The sequence below is a fragment of the Psittacula echo genome, assembly GCF_963264785.1.
Source record: "Psittacula echo genome assembly, chromosome: 14".
NCBI lineage: Eukaryota > Metazoa > Chordata > Aves > Psittaciformes > Psittacidae > Psittacula > Psittacula echo.
This window is the reverse complement of record NC_137750.1, coordinates 10,887,037-10,904,597: the sequence shown is the minus strand read 5'-3', so window position 1 is coordinate 10,904,597 and position 17,561 is coordinate 10,887,037. Positions and strand designations below refer to the sequence as shown.

The 17,561-nt window shown below is 49.2% G+C and overlaps 1 protein-coding gene across 2 annotated transcripts in view; it reads left to right on the top strand.

Annotated features, from left to right (window-relative positions):
- Positions 1-604: 604 nt before the first annotated feature.
- Positions 605-17,561, top strand: part of GAS7 (growth arrest specific 7) — a gene marked incomplete at its 5' end in the record, with an annotated part of 88,616 nt that continues 71,659 nt past the window's right edge. For both annotated transcript variants that reach the window (XM_080629594.1, XM_080629593.1), the window contains one exon: positions 605-787. In XM_080629594.1, coding sequence (XP_080485720.1) covers positions 605-787 — 183 coding nt within the window. The remainder of the gene's footprint in view (positions 788-17,561) is intronic.

Below are 17,561 nucleotides of genomic sequence, written 5' to 3'. Positions count from 1 at the left end.
GGGGTCGCACACAGCATCTCACGTGGTGCCTTTCACAGACACACGTGGGTGTCTCTGTGTCACATCTCTCACACACGCGGGTGCCTCACAAACACACGGGTGGGTAGCACGGTCACTCAGTGCCTGTCTCCCACACGCGGTGTCTCTCACACCCTCTGTACCCCTCTCCCCGGGCTGTCGAGCACTCGGGTGTCACACGCTGTGTCTCACGCACACGGTGCTTCTCGTGCGCTCACACACACGTGTCTCCCCTCAGGGTCACACACGGTCTCACGCTGTCCCGCCGACACAAGTATCACACGCGGAGCTACGCACCCGGTGGCCTCTTCTCATCCTCCTCCTCCTCTCCCTCCGCCCTTCCTCCCCTCGCCTCGCCCCTCCCCGCCCCGCCCCGGCGGTGCCCGTGGGCGCCCGGCGCCGGGGCTGCCCCGCTCCGCTCCCGATTCCAATCCCGATCCCGCTCCCGCCGCCCGCGCTCGGCTCCCGCCGCGCCCCCGGAGCGGAGCGGGGCGGGCGAGGGGCGCGGCCATCGCGGTCCCTCCCGCAGCCCTGCGCGGCGGCCGAGGCCGGAGCCGGAGCCGGGTTGGCCGCGTACCCCGGCAGGATGTCGGGGTCGCGCTGCCAGACGCTGTACCCGTTCTCCGGGGAGCGGCACCAGCAGGGCCTGCGCTTCGCGGCGGGGGAGCTGATCACGGTGCTGCAGGTGCCGGACGGCGGCTGGTGGGAAGGGCAGAAGGAGGACGGGCTGCGCGGCTGGTTCCCGGCCAGCTACGTGCAGCTCCTGGAGGTAGGAGCGGGACCGGGGAAGCGCTTATCGGGCGGCGGGAAAGGAAATATGGGGGGGGGGCGGGCCGATCCGGGACGCGGCGGCGGCAGCAGCCGTACCGTAGCGCCGTGCTCCACCGGCCGGGCATGGCCCCGAGGCTGGCCGGCAGCGGGTGCCACTGGTGCCGGTGAGTGCCAGCAGCGCTGTGGGAAACGCGCGGATGCAAACCGGCGGTGCTGTCGGGGACACACCTCGGCATCGCTCTGCCTGCCCCGGCCACCCCAGCGCTGGAGTGTGCTGGGTGTTGGTATGGGCATGCGGCACTCGGGGAGGGAGCAGCCAGCCCGGCCCCGCTCCGGCAGCAGGAGCCTTTGGTACCCTCAGTCTCAGTGTCAGAGTTCAGGCTGCACAGCGAGCTGCGGGCTCCTCTGGACAACAGCAGCAGAAATCAGTGGTTGAGAGGTCAGTCGTACATGTGAGCCAGATGATGGGCAAGTTCCTCCTTTTTCTCTCTCTTCCGTGTCTTCCCTCTCCTTCTCATTTCCTTTCACTGAACATCTTTTGGCTTCATACTGTGGAAGAAGTAACTCAGGTAGTTCCCCAGCTGGCTGGAGGTACCTTGCTACACTATGTGTGGCATCACCCCAGAGAGCCCCAGCAGAGGCACAGTCAGATGCCCAGACTCAAAAGCAAGATCACTGCCCAGACTCTGCCTTTTGCCTGACCTTCTGTCAGGATGCTGAAGAGCTCTGTTTGTTTCAGGTCTTTTCAGGGCCATGACAGCTATGGCAACAGCTGTATTCCCCCTCAGGACTGCTTGGGTCTGAACTTGCTTACTGTCTCTCCTATGCAGACAAGACACAATGCAAGTATAAAATAGATGTCCATGAGGAGTGCCTTCACAATCTCTGCATTTCTGAAAGTGAGGTATGAAACATCTCATGCACCAAAGCAAGAACCTGCTGTGAGCCCATCAGTCATTCCCTCGCTGACCATGGCCTGGTGACATTTGGAACTTAACCTGGGATGTGCATATGGGAACCGTCTCCCAGTGTCCCTGTAGTGACTGGGCTGAAGTGGTTAGCAGCACAGTTTCATGCGTCAGCCTCTGTTTGTCCCCCAGGATTCTAAGGAGAATCAGATAACCTGCTGTGGTTACATGCAAGGCAGGCACTACCCGCTCCAGATTTTCCATGCACAGCCTCTGGGGAATGCAGAGTGGCAGGAAACATAGCCCTGAGCAGAACCAGGCCAACCACTTAGAGCCATGTCCTGTGAGCGAAGGGTTCTGTTCAAAAGGACATTTGGCCTATAGAGCTGGCTTTGCCTTTTGGTTTCTGTAGTCCAAATGAATTAAAAAAGCTGTGATGTTTCCATTGAGGTTGTGTTTCTCATACTTACCTGGAAAGATGGGAAAGTAGAAGCAGAGTTTCCCAACCTGGTGCTACAAGCATGGAGCCAGGGACTTTTCTGTACCACTGAAGCACTTGGAATTTTTTGGATAGTTTAAGAATGTGGGAGCCCTTTTGTTTGTCAGGTTTGCCACCTACAAGATCATTTCCTGAGATATGTGGATGTTTGTGGTTTCACACATTGCTAAATATTTACACACCTAGCCAGGAATTTAGGAACTGTTTGAGGCAAAATGTATCATGAGATGGGGCAAACTCTGCTTGGCAATGGCAGTGGGAGATTTCTGCATGCACTCCAACTTTGCTCTCATATCATCTCCTTCTTGGAAGCTCTTTTCCTGGAGGAGTTCCACTGTGCTCAGATTGGTGCCTGAAGCCCCCCACATGTGCCCTTCTGACCCTTGTCTGATGCACCACTGAAAACGTCTCTGCAGACCAGTTGTCCAGACAGGCCAGCCTCCTTCCTCTTGAGCAAACCTTTGGAAAGAAGGCACGAAGGACAAGTGCCTAGTGGCATGATTTCATTCTCTCCAGAGGTCATGCCTAATAAAGACTATGAGCCAGAGTTAACAAATATGTAAAATAAGGGCTAATTAACCAATTTAACCAAATCTGTGGGAACACAGGAACATAGAATAGATGTGTGAGAAGAAGTAAGATATGTGTCTGTCTCTCCTGGCTCTGTGCAGGTGGTCTTTCCCTTGTGTGCAGGTATGCAGCTACTTGCTCGGAGACCTGATCTAACTGAAAGACACCAGGCTAGAAATACTGTCTTCTCTGTTCTCTGATCAAAGTCCCTGTCCAACCACACAGACACTGGAGCTGGCACCAGGGAGGTGATGACAGTGGGGATGGAGCCATGAACATGATTCTCCTTTCAGTAACAACTAGCTCTTACATAGGCTTTGGGTGGCCCTGGCCCTGCAGATTTTGGCAAGGTTCAGTGTTATGTTCCAAGCTGAAGTTAACTACATGCTGCTGTTGAAAGAGGGAGATGTTATTCCCGCCCTCTGTCCTGCCCTCCCTTTCCCATGCCCAGTCTGCTCTAGCAGGTGCCTGTGCTCTTCCCTCTGGAGCCCTGTACCTCATTGTCCTGATGGACAATGCAGTTGGCTGCATTTTCTGCCACAGCAGTGACTGAATGTGGCTCATGACATTGTCCAAGGCGTGCCAGGCCTGGCAGGGTTTGCCCTGCATGGCACACACCCTTGCTTCTTACAACAAAGTCTGTCAGGTGATTGCGTGCTACCAAAAGGAGATGACCTTCTTCTGAATCCTTTGTAACTTAAGCCTGCCACCGTGTATAGATAGGCAGGCTGGAATCTCTCATTCATATGACCTCACATTCACCAACACTGAAATCTCCTGTAGTGCTGCTCTGAAGTCTGCAATGAGCTTTGGTCCTGAGCTGAAAGGAAAAGGAGGAAGGTATGAAGGGCAACAGCTGAGAGGGGAGCTCTCCCACCCTTGTGCAGTTAGTATAGCAGCCAGTCTGTACCGTGCTGATTCCTGCTGGAAGAAGAAAGAGAAATGACTGTTCCTGATGCTGTTTCTGCCTTGGGAGGAACTGTGCTCCACCAACAGCACCTGCGTCTGTCTCTTCACAGGCAGGCGGGCTGTGGAGCTGCCAGCACCTATCATCCGCATGCTGCCGCATGGCTCTAGCTGGTTCATCCAGGAGCTATGGATAGGGCAGGCTCTTCCTCCTCGTCTGCACTCGCACTGAGTGGTAGCCATGGTTGGTGATTAACCAGAGCAGGTTTTAATGGCAAATGTGGAGTTGGACAGCAATGAGAAAACTACGAGGTGACTTGTGGACATGACCTCCAGTGCTAGAGATGGGCACTCCTGAGGGACTGCTGCTTTTGCCTCCTGAGTTCTCTTGCTAGCAAAAATGCGGTTTCAATTCATTCATCGCAGAAGATCAAGGAAAGGATCAGAACTGTAGTAAATGTGGGACAAGAGAGACATAGGGAAGTAAAGAGGTAAAGATGTTTGGCATCCTTCAGTTACTGCTCCTGTGGTTGCTGCAAGCCCACAGTGGTGGGTTAAAAGAGAACAGGTTGGAGTTTCCTGCTAATGACAGTGATAGAAACAAGGAGAGCTGGAGAAGGACTGGAAGGGTGTGTGGTAGGGGTAAGCTAGAAACAAGCAAGTTTCTGAGCTTTAGAGAGGATACAGTTGTCATAGAGCAAAAGGGATAGCATAAACCAAAAGACAGGCTACCAGAAGCAGAGAGCAAAGTGAGCAAGGGAGGGTATTAGGCCTGTGATGGGGTTCCAGATGGACTCCCCAGGGTCAGGCTGGTGGGCAGCAGTAGGGGAGCCTGTTGTTGCCTTATTCACAGAAAAGCTTGTGTTGGAAGGGACCTCTGGAGATCAGCTAGTTCAGCTTCCCTGGCCATGTGTGGTCAGGTTTTGAATACGTGCAATGATGGGTACTCCGCAGCCTTTCTGGGCAATCTGTTCCAGTGTTTGACTATGCTCACAGTTTTCTGTTGCGTTTAAAGGGATTCCCTATATTTTAATTTGTGCCCATCGCATCTCATCCTTTCACTGGATGTCACTAAGAACAGTCTGTCTCTGCTTCTTTTACTGCGTGTTGTCCCCCCCCATTTTTCATACACATTGATAACACCCCTCTCAAGCCTTCTTTCTTGATGCTAAACAGTCCCAGTTCTTTCAGCCCTTCCTTGTATGACAGATGCTCCAATCTCTTAATCATCATTGTGGCCCATTGCTGGACTGTTTCCAGTGTGTCCTTGTCTTCCTTGTGCTGTGAAGCCAAGTACTGTTTCTTATACTCCTGTGCTCTTGGAGATAGTAGGTTAATGGAGAGACAGAGCCATACCAGTATTTCTTGAACATGAGAATCCATTGACACCAAATTTGTATGGTTTTGTCTTGACTGAGCTTGGTCTATGAGCAAGCAACACCCTTCTGCAAACTCAGGGGCTTGGGAAAAGAGGGATGTTGTTGCTTGTGATCCATATCCCATTGAGAAGACCACAATCAATTTCAACCTTCACCCTTCCTTTGATGATTTATGGCTATGTCAGCCATGAGACCCAAAAGTCGAGGACTAGCAGCTGTATCTTCTGACCATTTCCTCCTTCGTGCTTTTGTATTTTGCTTGACCTTTTGACCATTTGAGTGGAGCCATACAGGGACCTTCTGTACCAGACTGTTGCAGTCCCAGGTTAAGCAATTGCCCTTCCCAGGCTAATGCAAAGAGGGATCTGTGCAGACACGGGTGATGAGGTGTCCTTCAAGCCAGCATTGCGATGGTGAACACAGGTATAGAGCCAATGGAATGTCGTGGGTGCTACAGCAAGGGATTCCTTAACACTTGAAGGCTGAGTGCCTCCTCACCCCATCTGCATCAAGTGTGCTTGGGATGACGATACCAAGATGTAGAAAGATCTACACAGCTCCAGACCTGGGAGCAACCTGGGACAAGTCTCCGGAGTGTCCCAGTTTGTCACACACTTTATTGGTGCAGGGCAGCATAGGTGTCAGGAAGGCGAGGTGGTGTTAGACCTCTGGGGTAGGTACTCCAAGTGGTGCTTTGCACAGGACCCTCTGGGGAAACACTGGCTGTTGCATCTGCTTTTCCTAGACAAGTGGTTTTCAGAGGGGTGGGGAGATGTGTCGCTCAGTCACGTTTGCAAGCAGTTTGTTTGAAAATCTATTTTGAGCATAGTGGTTTGTATTTGTGGTTAGCTCAAAATCACTTATATAAGCAGCAGCAGTAGCAACACATGCAGATTTGCTGAAAATTGTCAGCACTTTTTATAGCTTCAGTCATCCCACAGATGTAAGTCTCTGTATGAAGCACAGTGTGTGCTTCCAGCATGGATGGAGGTGGCTCTGGAATCTGACTGAGCAAGCTGGACTGAGTAGGACTGAGAGCTGCCACTGAGCTTGTCTGTGCTTTCCACAGCTTGATTTACCAGAACCAGGAAGCACTTTGGAAGTAAAGAATTGCCTTGCAATTCTTGCAGGCATCAGGCAGTATTATACATCACTTCCACTGCTGTGTAATATTTGGGGGGGGAGGAGGTAACTCACCTGACCAAACCCAACCTGTGACATCTGCCACATGAACATTGAAATGTGCCAATGGCTGAGGCTGGACATAGCGGCACATTTGGCTGCAAGAGGCATGGAGGGAACTGCTTCATTCGTCAGGGACTGTAGTGATAGGAAAAGGGGTAATGGTTTCAAACTTAAACAGTGCAGATTTAGGTTGAATCTAAGGCAGAAGCTCTTCCCTGTGAGGGTGCTGAGGCGCTGGCACAGGGTGCCCAGAGAAGCTGTGGCTGCCCCATCCCTGGCAGTGTTCAAGGCCAGGTTGGACAGGGCTTGAAGCAGCCTGGTCTAGTGGAAGGTGTCCCTGCCCATGCCAGGGGATTGGAGCTGGATGATCTTAATGTCCTTTCCAACCCAAACAATTCCATGATTCTATGATTCTTTGTGCCTAGGTAGTCATAGAGAAAAAAGTATGAAAGGAATTTATAGAAATTATGATGTCTGTAATTTGTTTTTTAATTGAGATTGTGTAGAGGATTTCTGTGCCAAAATGTATCTTGTTGTAAGCTATTAGGATCCAAGGAGACAGAGTGCTTAAGGAGAAACTAGAACCTGCCAGCTGACGAGCAAGGAGAATTCCATTTAATGACAAAATTCAATTCTGAACATTTATGTGAAACAAGATTGCGATGAAAACCAATTTTTGCAGAGAAAAAAAAGAAGTTTATATTTCTCTTTTTTCATTAGTGATGGAGTGTATCTTGCCCAAGAAAAGCTCCAACACATTTTGTCAGAAATGAGCAGTACTGTAGCCAGTGATGGCTGTGCTGTGTGCTGCCACAGTGAGGGCTGGATGAGCTGCTCTCTGCTGTCGTTTGAGCCATATAATGTGGACCATACACTTGGAAGAGAGATGTTGGTACCTATTGCAACAAGAGCTTTTCCTGATGACTGTACCAAGAAGAAGAAGGCTGTGTATGGAAAGTATCTCGCTGCGAGTACCTGCAGCCTGGGGTCTTTATATGTTGGTACCTCCTGCATGCAGCAACAGTGCTTTGCTTTCTTAGTAGGTTCTTCTACATCCTTGGCGTTTGTTATCTCACACTCTTTTGTTGAGACAATTTAGTTCTAAAACCAAGACCAAAAGATTCTGGTAGATTTGGTTTTCACTACATATTTCACATCTTCCAGTGTGACAATAAGTGACCAGGTAGAATTAAATAGTCATTTAAATAAGCAGATTAAACCTTGGTTTTATACTCCATGATTCCTTATCTTGCACGGTTGCTTATGTCCCATGGAGCACATTATTATCAGTAATAAACTCTGATTCTGTGTTACCAGAATCTTAAATGTCTAAGTATATACTTGTTTTCACTATTTTACTGACTATTTTGTTGACATGAAGTGCAGTCCCAAAGATTGCATTCTTCGTTTTGGAGAAGTCCCACAATAACAGGAGCAAGTATGTGGTGCTGCAGCATTGCTGTTCGTATCTCTTTGGAAATATTTGGGACTGTTGAAGTTGTTTTCGCTGGCCACACTACAACTCAGGGCAGCAAGTGTGCTACTTCTTCTGTTGCATGTGTTCATGCTGTTGGCACCATGGGAAGAGCATGGGAGCCAGCCTGCTGAGCTAACTTGTGTCTTGATATTTGACATAAGGCACCGATATTTCTGTCTTTGATTTCTGACACTTCCCAGGAGCACTTACTCTTTGCATTTTTTTTCTCCCGAATCCAGCACTTATGGGATGTGCCTCACTTACTGTGCACACATGGCAGATTTGCTGGAAGCATCCCAAAAGCTTGGGCTGTGTGGTGGTGGCTGCTGCCTGCTGTGCACATTTCCAGTAACCGTACATGGTTCCACATTTGCAGGCAGGGAAGGAGGACCTGGGGCTATCTGAAGAAAGCATAATGGACTTGATGGTCCCCACTCTGTGCTCTGACACTGTCATCAGCTTACGTCAGTGCAAAGTGTCGCTGGCTGTATTTAATCATGTCACACCCCTTTTTATTGGTATGATCCACTTAAAAGTGCAGAACAGCATCAAATCAAGAGCAACAGTTTGTTCAGCCACTGTTTTTCAAGACCAGAGTGCTTCAACAAGTGTTTGTCTTGAAAAATGTAAGTATCCTTTAGTGTAGCTGGAATTCTTTATGTCATGCCACTGTGTAAAACATTACCTATTAAGAGGCCCTCATGCTAAGGGTTGGTATGTGTCAGGAAAACTGGGCTATCAGCTCTCCAGATTTGCACCACGCAGCATGGGGTCAGGTATGGGATAGGGCTGGGCCAGCAAGAGCCCCTCACATACGTGCCATACCAGCAGAAGTGCACTTGTTTTGGTTGAGGGTGAGAGCAGGAGATGCTCCATGGGCTACAGACTTGCTGTGGTACTTTGCCTGCTGTGGTACTTTGAATCATAGAGTACCAGGTTGGAAGGGACCTCAAGGATCACGTGGTCCAACCTTTCATGGCAAAAGCACATTTTATATTAGAAGTCCCAGCACCCAGTCCAGCTGAATCTTAAAAGCATCTAACATTGAGGAATCCATCACTTCCCTGGGGAGATTATTCCCACGGCTGATTGCTCTCATTGTAGAAATTTTCTTCACGTGTCCAACCAGAATTTCACCAGGGTTAACCTGTACCCATTACCCCTCGTCTTTTCCATGTAAGTCTTTGTAAAAAGAGAATCTCCATCCTCTTTGTAGACACCCTTTAAATAGTGGAACAGAATGATAAGGTCTCCCCTGAGCCTTCTTTTCTCAGGACTGAACAAACCCAGTTCCCTCACCCTTTCCTCACGTGGCTTCCCAGTTCTTGGACTATCTTTGTGTTCCTTCTCTGGACCCTCTCCAGCCCATCCACATCTTTTTTGTACAGCAGGGACCAAAACTGTACACAGTATTCCAGGTGTGGCCTGAAAAGAGCTGAGTAAAGTGAACAATGATGTCTTTATCTCTGCTGGTGATTCCCTTGTTGATGTTCCCCAGTACCCTGTTGGCTTTCTTTGCTGCAGCAGCACATTCTTCTCTCCTGTTGAGCTTGTCCACCAGGACCCCTAGTCCTCTTTCCAGGGAGCTATTCCCCAGCCTGTGCTGCACTCTTGTATTGGGTTTACCCAAGTGCAAGACCTTACACTTGTCCTTGTCGAACTTCATATGGTTCTTGTTAGCCCACTCTTACAGCCTACCCTGTCTTCCTGCAGGATGGCTCTCCCTTCCAAAATGTCCACTTCCACACTTAGTCTGGTATCATTGGCAAACTTGGTCCCATCTTACAGATCATTTATGAAGACATTGAACAGTGTTTGGCCCAATATCAATCCCTGGGGGACTCCACTAGTGATAGATCACCATCTGGAAAAGTAACTTGGGGTGCAGCCATTCAACCAGCTCCCCACGTTTCACACAGCCCACTTGCCTGGACCACAAAGTATTAGCCTAGTACAGATGTGGTTTGCTTTTTGGCTGGCAAATTCCAGAAGGGTGATGCCATGGATGCACTTCTTCCATGTTAGAAAGAGTAGACTGTCCAGACTGTTCTTGAGCCACAGACACTCCCACTGTGATGCTGGCATCAAAAGCACTGTGGTCTTCCAGTGTTGGTCTGAGCAGCAAATTTAGTTACTGCACAGATCTTCTAGGGCTTTCCCAGCTCTGTGGCAGGTTCTGATAGCCCTCTAAACCTCTGCTACTGCAGTTCCTGGGGTATATGCTAGGAAGGAAAGAATTTCAACATTAACTGTTTGGTGTGCTGTCACTTCATGTGCCCATGTTGATCAGTTCTGCACCTCTCTCTTCTGCCCTGTCAGTTGGTATTCCATGGAGGGGAAAAAACTCAGTAAAAGATAAATAAAAAGTCTTGTGAAGGCCTGGAGAAGAGAAGCTGTGTGGAGACCTCAGAGCAACTTCCCGTGTCCGAAGGGAGCTACAAGGATGCCAGGGAGGGACTCTTCATCAGGGACTGTAGTGACAGGACAAGGGGTGATGGGTTCAAACTGAAACAGAGGAAGTTCAGGTTAGATGTAAGGAAGAAGCTCTTCCCTGTGAGGGTGCTGAGGCACTGGCCCAGGGTGCCCAGAGAAGCGGTAAATGCTCCATCCCTGGCATTGTTCAAGGCCAGGTCGGACAGAGCCTTGGGTGACATGGTCTACTGTGAGGCATCCCTGCCCATGGCAGGGGGATTGGAACTGGATGATCTTAAGGTCCTATCCACCCCCAACCAGTCTATGATTCTATGAAAAATACCTGTAGGATTCCAGTTATTACCTCTGTATGTAATATATTGCATTTATCACCAGTGCAAGTTGTTTGCTGTGATATTATCTATTCAATGAGGGCTTACTGAAGCTCTTCAGGCTTAAGATTCATAAATTACTTACATAAAAATTCATGTATGACTTGCATATATTTACAACACACTTCTCACGCTCATTTTCTTGCATCGCTTGAGGAGTGAGCAGCGACAACAAGCCTTTGTGGTTGACTTTTGCCTTGAGCAAGACTAACTCTTTGTTTCTCCTCTTTGCTCTGTGGCTTAGCAATGTTTCATTTTACACAGTAGCTTTCACACTCCTTGTCTGCTTCTTTTTAAAGTCTTCACAGAAAGGAGTTGATGTTTTCACAAGCATGCTTGTGAGAGTTGGTCTAACAGATGATACCAGCACTCCCAAGAGCACCTAACACAGAAGTTTATGCCACCATGGCTGTAACACTGCTATGAGTGTGTCCTGTCATTCTGCCTTTTTTTTTTTTTCCCTCTGGTAATGTATAAGAACTATCAGAATGTTCTTTTAAATTAGCAGGATGGATCTGCTTTGTTCTCCTGATCCTTTCTAATTCACTTCTTTAGCACTTTATTCGTGTTTCCGAGACAAATCCCAGCAGTTGCTGTGTGCCCACGTGCTCCTCCTCGAGCCGTGTGCCGCAAAGCCACAAAGCCAAACCTACAATGACAAGCTGGTGCATGAGTAGTTTCAGTTGCTGCAAAAGTGAGGCTTGGCCGTACAAGAGGCAGCATCAAGAGCTGGCAAGGGTTTGGTTGCAGGGGAGAAGGAATAATTAGTATGGGGGAGTTTAGAGGAGAAAAATGGAGATTTGGAGTGACAGAGTTTGCCAGGGGTGTCAGAGAATGAGGAATTAACATAGTTTGAATTTGATACGATTCGGCAAAGTGCCATGCAGAAATTGCACGGAAGAGGAATTATATTGCCAAGGGGTGGGCAAAGGCTTAACTCAGAAAGGAATAACCAGAAACACTTCGTGGATGTGGTGTGCTTTGCAGTCCCACAGAATTGTGTGCACTGTCTGCAGAATTCAGCTTGCAAATCCTGCTGAGGGCTTTGTGTGCAGCACACAGCTGAGCATTTCCAGCCCTGCCCATGGAATGAGCTGCCTGAGCAGCAGATTTGCTTCTCCTGTGCCAGCTGCTGTATAATAGGACTAATTCATTACCCAAGGCCAAGTAATCACTTTCAATAGCAAGATTTAGAGGAGAGCCTGACTTGTCTCATGGCACTGTGAACTGCTGATTATCACAGTGATGACTGGCACCAAATGAAGACTGTAACTGAGCCTCAGTCTGTTAGGAGATGAAGAACAGAACTTCAGGTATTTCCAAAAAGAAATAATGTTTAAATTAGCTATGGGTCCTTTTGGAAAATAATTTTTAAATGAAACTGAGTCAGTAAGCCCCTGCACCCAGTTCCTATCTCAGCTGCATTGCCTTGGGATTTGCTGGAGTCACCACTCCTGCTTCCTCCTCTGCTGTTGGCCAACACAATTTATCACATCTGAATATGGATCTTTGGTGAGGAAAAAAGCTTTTTTTCAGTGCTGGCCAGAGATACGGTCATGGGCTCTAATTCAGTTCAGGGATGGAACCATGGCAAATTCTTCTGATGTGCATCTTGCTGGCTGTGCTGATGTGCTGAGGAGAGCTGGTGCGAATCACTGTTCCCAGGATATTCACTGTGGTGGTTGCTCTGCACTGTCCAGTGTGCACCAAGCACGATGCTGCCTGCCTCATCACTGTGGGAAGCAGGGTAGAACAGTGTACCTTCCAGCATATCTCTCATTGATACCCACTCTGGCATTTTGTCAGTTTTGAGGTGGAACCAGCCACATCTCAGAGGTGGGAATCTGCTGGAGCAGGACAGGAGGTCTTCTGGCCACATTGGAGCTCCATGGACAGGGAACCCACAGATAAAGACCACCAACCCCAAGAAGCACGTGAAAGGGGAAGGAAGTGTTTGCATGGATGTCACATGGGAAGCTGCCCACATCTTGGCACTCCTGGGCCAGCAGGGTGCTGGTTTGCCTGCAGATGGGTTGCATGGAGATGAGTTGCATGAAGAGCCAGGCTGGCCTGGGCAGCAGCTGTGTGCTGCCACAGCCTCAGTTGGAAGAGTTCTTCTGCTTCACCAGTTTTCCTCTCAGTTGACCTCAGTGGTCTTTGCATCAGGTTCAGGGTCTTGCAGCCAATGGGTCTTATCCTGTCTTCTGAGCTGGTGGTATATAGGCTTGTTCTTACGGCTCTCAGTGTTTTGGCAGGATGCAAGAGGTGCTGGTGCTGATGAGCAGGGCTGGTCAGAGTGCCATGCACTGTGTCTTATGCAGAGCAGCAGCTTTTGGACTCTGCACTTACAGCTGAAAAGACAGTGATTTTTGTAACACAGAACGAAGCTGGCTGCACTGAATGGAATGGCTTTTAGCTGGACAAGATGTGGATCTCTGGAAATGGCTCTTTTGTGACTCTAGGATCAGAAATATGCAAGCAGAATGCCTGTTAGCACTAATTAGTGCTCTGTGTGTGCGTCCCTAATGTACGCAATGCTGTTAGAGCCACACTGCTGAGCCCTCTGCTTCCTTCCCCCTCCTGCTGCCTTGAGGGAGCAAGACTGCTCCTGAGCTCACATGTCTGGACACAGGAAGCTCAGTCTGGAGGCTTTTCACCTGCAGAAGCTCTTCCCTGTGGGGATGCTGAGGCACTGGCCCAGGGTGCCCAGAGAAGCTGTGGCTGCCCCATCCCTGGCAGTGTTCAAGGCCAGGTTGGACACAGGGGCTTGGAGCAAGCTGCTCTAGTGGAAGGTGTCCTTGCCCATGGCAGGGGTTGGAACTGGATGAGCTTTAAGGTCCCCTCCAACCCAAACCATTCTATGATTCTTACGGCTTGAAGTGCAGTGCACCTAAATGCCTTAAAAGTACTTTTATTTCAACAAGATTACAGCTTGGCCTTTGATAGAGCCTGTACACCTGAGATGTCTTGTTCTGCTCTGCCGGGAGCAGCAAATATGTCTGTCATGTAATGTGTAACTGCCTCAGTTGCCTTAACAGAATATTTCCAAGGGGCAGAATTGTGTCATCTATTATTGCATCATAGGACACAATTGTTTCCTCTGTTGTAAGCTTTTTCCTTTATTTATGATGATGTCTTCCTTGACAGCTTCCACGTTTTATCCTCAAGGTGAGAAATTTATAAATATATAAAATATATACATTTATAAATTCTTCAGTGTTGGCTCCTTTCCTCCTCTGTCTGCTTGGCTTGAGCTCCAGGAGCAGGAAGGCAGTTTCTCCAGTGGAAGGAGTTAAATATATCACCCCAGAAAAGAGCAAGCCAGATCTGAAAGCTGTTCCTGTAACACTAATTTTGATTTCAGCCCTGTTTCCTATCTAAAGGCTTTTCTCTTTCAGAGGAGATCATCAAATGTCACATTCATTAGTTTTGCTCAGAGCATGCTGAGCGAACGGCTTTCAGCTCCAGAGATTCCCTCTCTCAGGAGCATGGTCTGAGGAACAACAACCACGAGTTCCAGCGAAGTTAGAGCCCTCTATATTTTTAAACAATATTATTCTGAGGAACAATAACATGAAGTGTGTTGCCATGGTGTAGTAGCGTATGACTAATTAGACACAGATTCAATACACTGAAGTGTGCAAGATGACTACTAGAGTCAGGCCAAAGCCAGGGTAATCTCCCAGATTTCCCTCATATAAAGCAGGTTTTGTTTTTCCTTCACGTGGTGAGATCCTGCAGCTATGCAGGACTCACTAGGGAAATTCCTGCTGTTATCAGAACAACTCTTCTTCCTTAATCCAGTTGATTACAGGCGCTTGGGATGGACAACACAGAGATGCTGTGGCAGGAGGAGCACTGCACTACTGACACCCTCTGAAACATGGGTGAAGGCTGGGGAGACAGACTCTTGTCTATGAGGGCTGCACAGGAAGGTGGCACATATACACATGTCACAGGCACACAGGTCCTGCTGATCTCAGGTTGCCTGTGAGCTTTCACTGTTTCAGTTCAGCAACGGGCACAGCAATATTCAGAGCAATGTGAAGGAGGTTTAGGCTATGGCAGGTGAAGACCTATGGTGACAGTGAACAGCTGACCAGCCTGGCTTTCCCTTCACTCCTTCTCTGCCTCTGTAAGCCCATCTGCATTCAGAAGCATTCCCTTGATGACCCTGTTGAGCCTCCCTCCACCAACTGGTCCAGCTCTCTGCAGCAAAGGACTTGCTGTTTTCTTGGGGTGGCTTCTCTGCTGGGTGAGCTTCCAGGGCCACTGAGCATGAGAGCCTGCTCGAAGTGGGGATGTGAGCAAAGCCCTGCTGTGAGGCATCTCAAAGCCTCTTCTGGTGTTCTGCCCTGTGGTTGCAGTAGTTGGGTCTCGAGGGATGCTGAACACATCCCTTGCCTGTCTGGGATTGGGGTTGTGAGGAGTGAAGTATTTTGAGCACACAAACCACAAGGCATTACAGATGGGACCAGAGCCCGACCTCCACCTCATCACTAAGGTGCAGATGTGCTGCTCCAGCAGGTTATCTCCACTGTCTGACAGACATCCAGCCCTTTTGTACAGCAGATGCAAGAGACGCTGATTTCTCCAAAGGGGACTGAGTGTTGGTTTATGCTTGGCAGGAGCTGCCCAAAGCTTACCAGTGGAAAAGGCCAAGTCCGAGGGCTGGTGTGCCTGAGGAGGACTCCTGGCAGCTGCAGTGCCTGACATGGGGCTGTGCAGGAGGGTTCTATGTGCCTGATGTTCACCAGCTCAAAGCTGCGGGGAGAGAAGGCTGTTAACCACCAACCCCCTGCAGCAGCCAAGCAGCTTGAGTGCAGGAAGTGGCTTCAGTTTCCTCTTAACTTTGTGTGGAGTCAAGCACACACTTCTCCATTCCTCAGGGAGCGTGTTAGCTGCCAGGCCGTGCAGTGAACATCCTCCTGCCCCTGGGGAGGCTGCCTGTGGGCACTTAGAAAGCATGGGATGCCCAGGGGGATAGCAGGTTTCTCCTAAGCTTCATAGAATCATGTAATCATAGAATAGTTAGGGTTAGAAAGGACCTTAAGATCATCCAGTTCCAACCCCCCTGCCATGGGCAGGGACACCTCACACTAAACCATGGCACCCAAGTCTCTGTCCAACCTGGCCTTGAACACCTCCAGGAATGGAGCATTCACAACTTCCTTGGGCAACCCATTCCAGTGCCTCACCACCCTTACAGTAAAGAACTTCCTCCTTATATCCAATCTAAACTTCCCGTTTAAGTTTTAACCCGTTACCCCTTGTCCTGTCACTACAGTCTCTAATGAAGAGTCCCTCCCCAGCATTCCTATAGCCCCCCTTCAGATACTGGAAGGCTGCTATGAGGTCTCCACGCAGCCTTCTCTTCTCCAGGCAAAGCTTCAAGGATTGTTTCTTCTGTGATGGTCCAGTATGGACAGTCCTGGAGCAGAAACTTCTCAGTCCAACATGCAGACAGTGAAGAACGAGTTCATCTTTACTTCAGAGAGACGAAACACTCAGATTCCTTTATAGCCAACTGAGGAAGAGATGTTTCTGAAGTCAGACTCTCCTGATGCTTTTTCAGATGTCCAGGCTGAAGGAGCTGGGTCCTGTGTTTCTCCCCAGCTCAGCCGTGGGCACCTGTGCTCACTCAGATGGAGTCTACAGCACTGAATGGAGGCAGGAGCACTGACCAGCTCTGCATGGGAGCTCTGCTCTGTACTTGCGCTCTAAAGAGGCTGTATGGCAGCCTCCACAAGCAGCTACACTGAAATGTAGTTTTCATGTCTTGCCAAACTGTTCTTCCTCTTGCTAACTCGGAGAGCAGGAGCCTGGGGGTGTTGTTATCAGTCTGTAAGTTGAATTCAGCATCTGTTCTGCATCGTCCTGCTTCTTCCCTAGGCATGAGGCCAAAGCTGGTGTTTGGTGTCCAGGAGGAGGGTGGGACCTGCCTGCAAATGCAAAGCTGTGCTCAGGCTCCCCATTCCTTCCTCCATAACCGAGGCTGGTGCAGCAGAACAGGAAGGTGCAAACACGTTGGTTTTTTTTTACAAGCCAGAAAGTGGCTCTTGGGTTTGAATTAAAACAATTTTCCAAGAACTAAATGCTTTCTGTTCCTGCCCCTGTCCCTCTGAGCCCCACACACAGTGAGGCACCTGGGTGCAGCACCACAGATGTACTGGGAGGCTGGCCTTGGCTTTGTGGGGAGTTTCAGGAGGGAAGTGGGACAGTGAGGTACCCTGAGCGGGGCAAACTCCTGACAGAGGACACTGCTTAGGACCTTGGGGTTTGGGGTATTTTAAAGGGAGTGCTTCCATGACTCCTGGGTTAGCTGTACCAAAAGTTGTGCTGCAATACTCTGCTCTTTCTGCTCTCCACAGGGCAGCATCTTGCTATGAGGAAATTTCTGACCATTTATTTTCACATCAAGTCTGTATTAAAATTAGAATTCTGCCTTTTTTCACCAAAACACAGGAATTAAAAATCCCCTAGCCTTAAGAATCCCATCTAAAGCAGTGATATAATTGGCAGGCTCAACAGAACTTCCTTGCTTTGCCTAGGTTCAGTTTTTTTGCAGTCACAGGCCTGGAAATACCTCCATTGCAAATACTGCTGTGGTTCACATGTAGAAGTTCCCAGTGGTTTATGGAGAGAGGGTTTATAGCGTAGGAATTATTTCTCTGTGCCTCTTTGAAGTAATGATGTCCAGGTAATTATATGAGACCAGAGGCAGTGCCGCAGGCTTAGAAGAGGAGCGTGATGGGAGAGCACAGTCTGCAGGATCATTCATAGAACAGTTTGGGTTGGAAGGGACCATCAAAGCTCACCTAGTTCCAACCCCAGGAGTCACATCCAGCCTGGCCTTGAATGTCTCCAGGGTGCTACCTTTGCCGGGTGCTGGGCTGGAGCAGGGCATGGGCAGCTCTGTAGTTCAGCCACTCACAGAAACCCTTGGATGTGCCGAGCATGGGTGTGCTGCAGTGCCCAAGGGTTTTGCAGAGACTATTCTGCCCAGCATGCTTAGTACTAATCCAGGGGTCATTGATCTGCAGA